Source organism: Ptychodera flava, chromosome 21, assembly GCF_041260155.1.
Source record: "Ptychodera flava strain L36383 chromosome 21, AS_Pfla_20210202, whole genome shotgun sequence".
NCBI lineage: Eukaryota > Metazoa > Hemichordata > Enteropneusta > Ptychoderidae > Ptychodera > Ptychodera flava.
This window is the reverse complement of record NC_091948.1, coordinates 10605549-10617828: the sequence shown is the minus strand read 5'-3', so window position 1 is coordinate 10617828 and position 12280 is coordinate 10605549. Positions and strand designations below refer to the sequence as shown.

Sequence of the window (12280 nt, the reverse complement as noted above, 5' to 3'; positions counted from 1 at the left end):
AAATTGTACTCCCGTCCAAAATAATCAGGAAACTTGATGCTGATACACATGTTTGCACACGTCTTTAAGCAATCCCCCTTAGCGTTACTATTAACATTCATTAAATTTAACTAAGTGACTTGCCAATATACCATTATTTCTATGTTTGAAAGGCTGTACGTATCATCAAGCAGACCAAACAAGTCGGAGGGTGCCTGGCTGTTGTAGCTGACCTACCTCAATATCGTTTACACCTAGGGGTCTACCAGTTACGCGCGTTAATTACCACCACTGACATCAGTTTTGTGATTATCTGCTGATTAACGTGTCCAGGGAACATCTTTAACACGATTCAGGACAACGGATTCTATGTGGATCAATGATGAACATTCACCTTGAACATGGTAAATTGATGTCTGGCCGGCACCAATCAGCAAATAAGAAAAAAATGTTACGATGCGTGCCTAAATTCGTTTTAACTAACACTTCTCACACACCAACGCCTTATTACAATTTCACACTTTATTTTGATATCGATATAGACTAATTTAGTGCTAGAAGCTTTCCTTGTGGGTACAAAATCATGCACAAGACGCAATCTGGGAGACAATTAGCCGGTTTTTCGACATTGAAAAGGGTTGTCAGCAAGCAACTTGGGAACCACCAGCGTACTGCCTTTCAAGCATACATTCATTAGATATTCAAATTAGACCATGTGAAATATGTCTGATTCATTTTTTGCTTAATTCTTACTGCCAGAATTTCATTAATTATTGTTGGTGGCATAGAAACATCTTGACGCACCCCTGGATTTCAGTCACTTTAGAAATAGCATCGTTAGATCATATCCTTGATCTATTAGTCCGGTTTGACTTCTTGGTCACACATTCTTCGCCTCTGGGAAACGGCCAACACTAATTTTGGTGCATACATGTACAGTTATAGACATACTAATAAGAATGGTCGATAACTGGAACACAAATAGAATTACCCTGTCGTAAGTAGCACAGTGTATGTTTACAGCACTATGTAAACAGGAAACCTTACGGAGACGGCAAATTGTTTGTTTGGCTGTTCTGTGACAAACACGTTATCTGCGCGCTATTGTTAATGGATCATGTGAATGTTTTCTATTTAATTTTTTCCAACAGACGCAGACATAACTATCCACTTATCCGATAACCGAATCGTTTGAAGAGAGTTTCAGTGGCAAAATGTACGGACTGTTTTATTACATTAAATAAGGTTGTCGACTAAATCGACATAAAAGTTGATGCATTATTTGTATTGATACCTGAGAAGCGTCAAGATATTTAAGAAAGGTCTTATTAAAATTTTACAGGCAGTTTTCCAGTTTTCTAAAGGAAAGTTATTCTATCAGCAGAAATAAAAGATGAAATAGAAATGACAAAACATTCTCCATCGTCTGCCATCTACTTTTCACAAGTCAGGTATCGTTTCCATCGTCTTGTGCATGAAATTGACCTTGGAAAACAGAGAAACATTGAACCCAAGTGAAGTCAATGTATTCAAGTTGTACAGAAAATTGTTAAAATCTGAGAATTATATCGTTTACACTTTTTGAACCAGTCTTTCTAATCTTTCGCCAACTTGTAAATATTTCAAAACAACATGGCACGTAAACTCGAAATATTGCATATAGCGGACAAAACACAGTCCTCACTCACAGCATGACCTGTGAAACCTTACACAGTATAATCTGGTAATCGATTAAAATTATAGCCAAAAATAGTTCATATCAATTATAAAAATGTTTGTAAGAATTAAAATAAGCAAGCACATTCTAATGGATTTTGCAAATGGAATGCGATGAAAGGTATTGTGTATTTGATACGGACTATTAGCAATAAAGTTGGCGTTTATTTCCCTACTTTGTGATTTGTAAGTCGGTTACTCGGATCAATATTTCAAAATTACCAAGTTTCATCATAACTGATAAACACAGTGGAGGACCCATGCCGTGTTATATAGGCATTGATTCCTTCTCAGCACATCGTAAATTATACCATCGATGACCCTGTAACAATAATATCACGTAGAAGGGAATGTCTCAAAATTGTCTCTGGTGTGAGATATGCCACTGCAAGTTCTAGTTGTTGAAATAGACAGTATGCTCATTGATGCGAATGGAACTTGTATGTTGCGTGAGTCACACATAACAGCCGTCTTGCCTACTTTCTTTGAATTCAGTGCAAAAGATACATTTTGTTTGTATAAACCAGTATCAATGATGTCATCGCCGTCAGTAGCCAATCCATTCTCGGATTTGACGCTGTGATAGAAAAAAGAAAAATGACATCGTAATTCTAGGAAACATTGTAAGGGGTTCTCTGTCAATGTTTGTCAAGTTTGGTTGATGTATTAAAATTACATAATTCAAAAGCATTAATAAGGCCACGAAATCAATTAGGAAGCACTATTCGACGGCAAGGTATGGAAACAATGAATAAGAGAAAGTCAGAAAACTACTTGAGAATGATAAGGCCTCAAACCACCGATATAATTTTCAAGATAGATGACTAGCGCAGCTGCAGTAGACTAGGTGTATGTTTTATCGGACATATTATATCACTCTTCATAATTATACTAAAATCGACGGCAGTGCAAGACTTTTTGACAAACTGCTTGTGGGATGGTTGTTCGTTCTAAAAAGTGCTCGTAGTCCTCGGTCTAGAGGATTTTGGGAAAAAGATGTTTCGTTTATAACGAAAACATCTCATAAAAAGTACTCTGTCATGAAATATACCTACAGACAAATTATACAATGTGAAAGGTTGCAGAAATTCAAAAATATCACATAGACATATTTAAACGTTTTCGATAAAACAAACTCTCTAATTTTAGTCATGAAACCGGAACCTCAACATTTTGTCCTAGTCAGACGTTTGTATAACTTACCCGAACAAGTGAGTTGTCCAGCGTATTCGTCACTAAACGCAACACAGAAATCGTTGTTCGTTGTGTCCGACTCAGTGTCGCTGACAGTGGAAGATAACAGCACTAAGAAACACGCATATCTGTATTGAGGGCAGTCTTCCGAAGGCACATTGACAAGAGCCTGAACGTCTGTTATCGTCAAAGTTGATGATGCAGCAACACCTGTATCTAAGTTTGTGGCACTGTTTAAATCTACGGTGAACGCTTGTGCTGTTTGGTTTACCGTGGCGTCCAGATCGTCTTGTTGACTGAAGTAGAATGAAATGTTGTAGCGACTGTCGCCGTTGCTGCTGTCAACCAGATCAGTGTCTCCGACGTTTTCGATGACGATGTAAAACGTGATGAATGAATCTAGCTCGGCTTGGTAGACTAGGTTAACAGGACTTGTCACATTGGCATCCGTTATGGTCAAATCTGAAAGATCACACCAAACAACTTCGATGTCTTTGAATTGTTTTATATGCCATTTTAAGTCAAAGAGAGTAGTTTCAAAACTTTGCATTTGAAGTCGATCTCAAACAAAATACAAGGTGCATGAAAGTAATAAATGTTATCCAGGGATGACCATTTAATTCTTTTATATTACCTTAATCATATCACATTTTGCTATTGTCCTTATTCAACATGCTCATAATTACAACATTGACGATGTAATAGATAATGACATGTTCAGATCTTTAGAACTGATGGAAATATAACGCTATGTTACTCTTGTAGTGGCGTTTACTTGTAAATACAAACAAAGGCTCTTGTGAGCAAAGCTGAAGACGAGCCTGAAGTGACAGAAGAGCCGTCTAATCGTTTGGTGGTGTATCTGTATCTTTTCCGTGCGTTTTTTGAATCGTGGCAGAGACCTAGAAATTATCTAATGTGGCATGAATTTCAATATTTTATTATGTTGGAAAGCGACACTCACCTATTCCGAGTATCTCTGGACCAATGGAAAGAAATGCAAACAGAATCAGAAAGCAAAGAAATAAATGTAAGAGCATGAAAAGAGCATCCACTGAAGGCGCTTTCAATACGATCATACAACGATTTAATATCTTGGCCGTCAAAATAATGGGTCTACTTTCTTAACAACATCATTGCTGACAATGAGGGTTCAGATTTCTGTTGAGTCCTTGCAGTTGACATTGTTCATATCGTCACTGAAGTCTCAGAGGGACTTCTACAATACGTAGATTTCCAAGAGCACACTGGGACGAGACCACAATGGCATGCAATTCGGGAAAGGACATGAACTGGGTTGAAGGTAAAGGACAGGAATTGCAAAACTACCTGAATTGACTTTACAGATCAAGAGATATTAATAAATGCTGTTGAACACGACTCTCTTCAAAGACATTTACATTCGGCTTTGAGGAGTCCAAGATCGGCCATTGGCTTCCGGCAATGAAAGGTGACTTACTAACACGTGCGGTCCAACAGGTAGCACTTACCATTACAAGTGATGCCGTCATTGTCAAGTTCGTATCCTGTTGTGCAGTTGCAGGAAAATGATCCAACAGAGTTTATGCAGATTTGGTCACATCCACCGCTGCTTAGAGAACATTCGTCGATATCTGCATGAGGAATTGGTATTAAAACGTTAATTGCATAGCCAAACAAAGAGAGCTCAATTCAACTGTTTTTATCACAGTGGTTATCTCAAAGCGATTGCATCAGCGTTTCGACCTTTACGTTCAACTGAACGGCAGATTGACGGTGATGCACATCCTATTTGCATGATCGTGAAAATACCCTGCCACACAAGTTGTCATTTAACTCTCACGCGAAGTAATCATATTTGCCGATCAAAGTACATTGACACGATAACGATAATTCTCAAGCAGTGGAAAATACTCAAAACCCAGCGAACGAAAGACACAGAGTCCTAAATTCGTCTGTAGACTAGCAATTCCTATACCATCTAAGTATGTTAAATCTTTCGCTTACTGCATCACGTGGCACCAATGCAAACCGTACATACACAGTAAGGATGGAGTAATATTATGGTATTTTCTAGAGAAACTCTGTACTTGGGTATTTTTTAACAATGCCCCCGTCCACAATATAAGCTGTTCAGCATGGCGACAAGCCGTTCTTTTAAGTTGAACTTTGCGTACAACGGTACATAACCAGACCAAACGCAAAGTCAGAAAATATCAGCTGCCTTTCTGATGCTCTAAAATGATAAAAAAAGTTGAGGAATGTACACCCTTTGGAATTATCAGAGCAAACATCACGTTTTGGGATTAGGCATTATGTGTTTTTGTTCCATTCAAACTATGTAGGTAGATCACGTAGGTCGGTAGATCACGTGGGAATATAGATCACGTGGGCAGGTAGATCACGTGGGCAAGGAGAAAAGGTGATTCAGTCTGAAGGTTCACTTTCAAGGAATGTCATTATTGATAGAAAATACGTCACGCTATATCTGAACTTTTAGTTTTGTTAGCTTGTTTCAACAGAAACTGGCAGCACGAGGTTACATTAATCATCCACAAAGTCACAATAATAATATTTCCATAGGAATGGCTGTCCTTTGATCAAACTGTATCGCATCTTAACTCACAAATATGTTGACCTTCTGAAACTGAAACGTAAGACGTTATCTGAAGAGCTAAAAAGAATCTTTTTTAGATAAAGCTTTTATTTCAGAATCTTGCTTTGATAATTAGGTTTTTATTTCATCTAAAAACAGATTTAGTCACTGTTTGATTTATATTATTATCAACCTAAAACCTTTCAAAAGAAATAAATTTATAACTAATATATTGTTAGAGTTAGTTCCATTTATCACGTTATATTCAAGTTGAAGGTGTCGAAGGACGGCAGCAATGCGGGAGAGGTAGTTATTCCTATAGTTATATCTAATGAACACTACTTCCAGAAAAGTGATTCGGAAGTCCCTACTTATGATAAACAAAGAACATGCATTTGACGGTATTCCAGCCTTTAGTAGGACAATTAATGACTTCTCAGAGTTGTATTAATTCTAAAACCTTCGTATAGTTCCTTGACCAGTGTACACCCAGTAATTCATCGTCCAAATCTATTATTATGTTGGGGGACAGGAAGACGATTGAACTTGAACTTTATTTATCCGGATATTAATTGTATTGTATGTCTGGAAATCATCAGTGCACTTGGTCCTAAAACAAAGAAACCACAGTTGGTATACACAGGAATGAAAGTTCGACATTATTTTTCCATGGAACTACTTTATCTGCATTTCGATTAGCAGTATCATTTATGAAGAATATCTGCAGAACTTTGTAGCAGAGTAAAGTCAAAGTCTTTGCTAGTAAAGGCATGTATTGCCAAATTTGAATGATTCTGACACTGTGTTGTCTTGAACGTTCCCCCTGGCTTATGTTATGGAATATTCCTGAACAAGGTTTATGATTTTGAGCTCAGACAGTAAATGAGACTGACGTGATGCTTTTTTATCAGAAAACACAGTGAGAAAATCTGAAGTTGACTGTTGAATTTAATATGTATGAGTTATTAAAATGGACATATCAGAGAACGATGCCAGGTTTCGGTTAGATTTCTCCCTCTGGGAAGTCTGTATCGTATCTCTATTTTATATTTGATCGTAAAATAGTACAAGCACAGTCTGAGGCGATTCGATGCAATTTTTAAAAATATTGGAATCATGCGAGATTTTTCAGTTTTATTTACTGACAAATTTTGTTATCAATGCGCTTCCATATAATTTATGAGGGCTTGGAAAAGGTTGGATTGAGATTAGCCTCTTATCGTTTTGGTGGCAAGCTGGTATTGTTGTCATTTTGGTGGCAAGTTGATACTGATGGTATTTTCTGGCAAGTTTCTATGGTTTGATGGCAATACGAGCTGGTATTTTTGTTCATTTTACTGGCGAGCTGGTATCGTTGTCATTTTGGTGGCAGGCAGGTTTTTTGTTGGTTTAGGGAATCTGGTATTGTATATTCAGTAGAGTTGCATAGGGTCTCATCAACCAAAAGTATTATGCCAAATCTTTAGTTAGTTGAAATCAGACCAATATTTTGTACGAAATTATAATAGCCGTACGAGAATGTAACTTCATAGGGAAGAGTACACAAAATTAGCGACGGCTGTATTGTATGTTTATCAAAGTTCCCCGTAATACCTGTAGCCTTTATTCATTAAATCGAATGATAGACGCTGCGACGCTAGGATCGTGTTGCGCGACGTACGTTCCCTGGCACACGACATTACAGTGCTCCAATAGATGATGCGAGAACGGCTAACCATAAACTTTAGCGGACAGTGTGTTGGATGCCGACCTGTTCAGACTAAATTTGATATCCAACTATATTTACAACAACGAACACTTACCATTACACGTGGAGCCATCATTGTCAAGTTCATAACCTGCCGTGCAGTCACAGGAATACGATCCGCCGATGTTGACGCAGGTTTGGTTACAACCGCCGTTATTATCAGAACATTCGTCTATATCTGAAAACGTAAAAGTATCACAAATGACAAGAAAGACACAAAAAGTGAACTTAATAAGAAACACGAGAAGCGTCTAACACTGCTTAATCACAGAAATTCAAATCAATAAACGCCCAGTCTTTTTTTTTACACGATGTAATAGCAGCTTAACAATCCCACCTGCAGTTAACTACTGTGCTTTTGTCGTTATGAAACAACTCCAGCCTAATATCCAAAGTACGATACGTACGATGAAGGGGTCGTTTGATACGGATTGGTGCACATAGGCCTACTCTACAGACAGATGTCTTTTAACTCTTTCACGAGAGTTTTGCATAGCAGATAGATTTATGATTTACCATAATTTCATTTACTAGATGTTGACACTCCGAAGAAGATTGACCGTAAGTCCCGAAACCGGGACAGCTTTTTCATTGACACTATCTCCATTGATGTTGAGACAAATAACACTTTACTAATACTGAGATTCTTTTGCATTTTGAACTGTCTGTCTGCATTGTACAACTCGAAACCACATACCACAGTGAAGTAAACACGCGTCTATATGTTTAAATGCACGCACCGCCTTTTCTGTAATTGCTCCCCGGGCTAAACGCGCCAACTTAACGAACACATGATCACAGATTTAAACCATTCGACGACGATTCGTCTTGTCGTCCCTTCTTAGATTACCGTATTTTATCATTCCTGAACAGGAAGCATTACCTCAAACCTTTTGTTGATATAGTGATTCTACGCAGCAAAATATGTCAGGGTGAACTGCTTATATAGGACAAAATGATCACTAGAGCTGAGTATTATGTACAGAACTTGAAGTGCAGTGTTAGATATGTAGTGGAGGTCTTTGAATAATCGCTTGGCAGCCTGTTCCGCATTTCAACTTCGCGTAAGCATAGAGCATAAATGAAATTAGTTGAAATAATTTTAAATCCATTCGTAGCTATTGCAGTTTTATTTGCCTCAACTTCAATAACCCCAGACAGAGTACAATATAACTGAAGGTTTCCTGTTTAGACTCATCTCACTAGTACCTGGCTGTCAATAAATAAGTCCTCTTTATGAAATTGGAATTTCATAAGCACAATTAACACTTACCATTGCATGAGGTATTATCATTGTCAAGTTCATAACCTGCCGTGCAGTTGCATGAAAATGATCCATCGATGTTGACGCAGGTTTGGTTACAGCCACCGTTGTCCACAGAACATTCGTCGATGTCTGAGAAGGAGAGAGAAGTCATCTGTACACTCAGGCAATTCCATATTCAAAATGAGTAAAGAAGGCAGGAACTTATAGAATGAAAAGAAATCTTACCATCACATGCCAATCCATCGTTGTTGAGTTCGTAGCCATTGGAACATGTACAATGATATGACCCGTCTTCGTTAACACACGTTTGACCACAGTTACCATTGTTAGATGAACATTCGTCAATATCTGAAGGATACCAAATGTAAGTAAGCAAGACAACCAGGTATGTTACATATGTATGTGTGTGGAGAGAGAGAGAGAGAGAGAGAGAGAGAGAGAGAGAGAGAGAGAGAGAGAGAGAGAGAGAGAGAGAGAGAGAGAGAGAGAGAGACAGACAGACAGACAGACAGACAGCAGACAGACAGACAGACAGACAGACAGACAGACAGATGGTATATGCTATGTGTGTATGTACATGCATGTACATATGGCGTATGAAGTAATGTATGTATGAATGAATGTAGTATGAATTATCTATGTATGAATGCCTGTATGCCTGTATGCATGTATGTTTGTATGTGTGTATCTGTGTATCTATGTATCTATGTATGAGTATTTGGTAGTCACGACAAGCCTTACTGCTATATCTTCGATGAAAGTTAAGATTAAATTTTAATTTTCAGTCCAACAAAATCAACGGGAAGATGTCATGAAGTATTTGAATGTATAATATTGTGGGGAGATAATCCTAGAGTATTTTTTGCCGAAGAGTACTGAAATCAAAAATTACTATATCGCCACTATAACCGAATTTCACTAACCTGAGCATTCTGGTATATCATAGGACCAGCCGTTATTTGTGCATGATGCGTTATTGGCACCAACCAGATAGTAGCCAGCGTCACATGAAAAAGACGCTTCGTCCCCTCGACTGATACCTGTTCCGGTTACAGCTACGCTCCCATTGACAGGAGCTGTAGTTTCGTTACATGCTGCAAAAATAGCAAGAGAAGAACTTCATACAGAACAAACTACCAGAGGCTGAAGTGAAAGACAAGCCTTGAATTTCTCGCGATTTTTGTAAAGAGTACAGTGTACGTAGCTCTGCTAAAAGGGAATTGAAGTCCGTATACTCTACAGCTGAAATCTCTCATTGTCAAGGTGACCAGTAACATGAAAAGCAGTATTACACAAGAGGAACATGTAAGAAATTAAAAATTGAAACAATAAAACACTGAACATGTTATCTCTAATTAAGAGAATATTGTGCTAATAAAGAAAGCACATTCAAGATCGACATTTGGTCCAATTTTCAATGTGAATGGCCATGTTAACCGATGAAATAATGAAATTTGCACATATTTCGAGTGCCGTTGTTTGATTTCAGGATGACAAAATGGTTGACCGAATAATGTCACGAATTGTTCGTATAAAAGTATATTCTAAAGATTAGATTTTGTGCGGAAGGTCAAAACACATTCTGTCTTAAACTCTGATATATTTGAATCAGTTCGACTGAGAAACAGCGTAGTATCGCAGCCACTTTACAAAATCAATCATAGGGTCTCAGTTTGCATAACTGTCATCGAAACACAAACTTACGACAAACATCAGCGGTTTCCACAGTGACTGATGTTAAAGTAGAATTCATGATATCCGACCACGCTAGTACATCGCCATCACCGTTATCTGTACAATTCGAAGCTAGACTGGCAACCTCAGTCTCGTTCAGAGCAGAACTGTAAATGTTGAAGTACGCTATATTTCCTGAGTAACTACCCAAGGCCTGAAATGAGCTGGTTGAACAACTGGTCTGCCACTGCCCAATGCGAAAACAACCACCTCCTGTGATATTTGCATTGGCCATGCATCCACTTTGCTCGGCTGTTTGCACACCATTCCAGTAAAAATACACCTGTCCGCTGTCTTCCCACGTCAGGCAAACATGGTTCCAGTTACCGTCGTTTCCGGTCACACCTGTGATGAGGCTGCTGCAGCTGTATATGCCCAACGCGCCGCCGTGGTTGAACACGTAGACGGCCAACTCGTCATTGACGGAGTCGTAGTACGAAAAAGGGGAGCCTAAATTAGATCCGGTCGTTTGCATCCAGAAACAGACCGAGAAGGCATCAAAGGTCGGTATGGTTATCTGAGATGAGAGCGTCGCATAGCCGCTACCGTCGAAAACGAACATCATATCTTCATATGTACCCAGAGTTGGTTCTGTATGTGATAGAAAATGTAAAATATGAACAATGTACACAAATACTCGAACAGTGTGGAAGACTAAAATATTGAATCGGTAAATTTTAATTTTAGCAATTTATGTCTCATTTTGCAAGGAAAAGGGCACTTCACCGATGTATTGAAAATATTTCACCGAGTAATTGATGAACTTGAATTAAGTGTTGTTGACGAATTGACTCTTTGGTGCTGACTATCTGTGTATATGACATCACAAATAAATGACGTTATGACAATGATTTGTTAAACACCTCAGATACATGCATTAACACACATTGATTCAACACTGACTTTACATTGCTTCCCACATCAAATTTCAATCAGATGTATTAAAATGGTACATTAACTTGAACATAAAGTTAAGCTGGTACATCTGTTGAGATTTTTTCGAAATCCGGTTGCAATGGGATCGACCCGGCATCGATTTTTTTCGCTTTTCCCTTCTCCCGTGTTTTGATGTCGACTTACGGCGTGCATTAAGTCTATGTACTCAACAGAATGATACAACATTGTGATTTCAATGTAAAATACTTAGTATTCAAGGGCTAGGACAGATTACAGCCGTGTAAACACTTTTAACTATTGTCAAAAGAAGAATAGGGTTCTGAAGAATTGCACAGGCTACGTTCTACCTTTCTTAAAATTCGCCTCTTTCGACACGATTTCAAGAAAATCCCGTCGCGGCGGTTAAGTTTACTGACTGGAAAATCAAATTGGAAATTTGCTGCTATAGACTAGGGCGTTGTTTTTAAGATAACGTTTTCGAAATGAAAATTTAAGAAGACCGTGCTACTGCACCGACTGTAAAAGTCCTTCACAGCTACACCATGAGAGAAGACGGCCGTACTGTTGTTCTTTGTTCAGCACAGCGGTTGAAATTACAGGTGTGTGTGTGTGTGTGCTGTTATGAACTTCAGATATGTGAAGAAATTCTCTCTGTGGTACAGCCCGGTGCTTTCTGATAACCTATACTCTTATTACTAGGCATCGTGAAGCCGCAACGAATCCAGTAGGATAACAGACGTATTGTGTGAAATCTGAGATACTGACGAGTTATCTGAGAATTATAAATGTTTGAAAGTAATGACGACAATATTTACCTGCTGTGAAAATCACAAACGTGAGGAAAATTACGAGTCTTGCGGCAGAGCACATCTTCAAAATTCGTCAGGCAGTCAGTCACATGCAGGACAGAAACTCTCAAACGTCATAAACACCCGCGTCTTCTCAGATTTTATGGCCAGCGTGCCAGCCTCGGCGTAGGCAAATCTTGGTTGTCAATGGTAACACTCAAACAGTGTTTTTTGGCACCGGCACCATTGTCTTGTCGTGCTCCCTCAAATGAGAATGGACGGTATGCTGTTGACATTGTCAGCGCAAATAGGTGTTTGGCAGGCAACATCCACCAAAGAATGGGGTGAACCTGTTACAGTGAAGGGATATTCAGCCGATTTCT

At 38.6% G+C, this 12280-nt stretch overlaps 1 protein-coding gene across 1 annotated transcript; it reads right to left on the bottom strand.

The window, feature by feature from the left end:
- Positions 1-1180: 1180 nt before the first annotated feature.
- On the bottom strand, positions 1181-12203 carry LOC139121381 (uncharacterized). The gene is made up of 10 exons (XM_070686204.1): positions 11925-12203; positions 10183-10803; positions 9402-9572; positions 8704-8826; positions 8485-8607; positions 7267-7389; positions 4380-4502; positions 3854-3868; positions 2899-3351; positions 1181-2272 (listed from the first exon to the last, which is right to left on the bottom strand). The coding sequence occupies exons 1-10, from the start codon at positions 11977-11979 to the stop codon at positions 2187-2189; spliced, it is 1893 nt and encodes a 630-aa protein (XP_070542305.1). The 5' UTR covers positions 11980-12203; the 3' UTR covers positions 1181-2186.
- Positions 12204-12280: the final 77 nt, after the last annotated feature.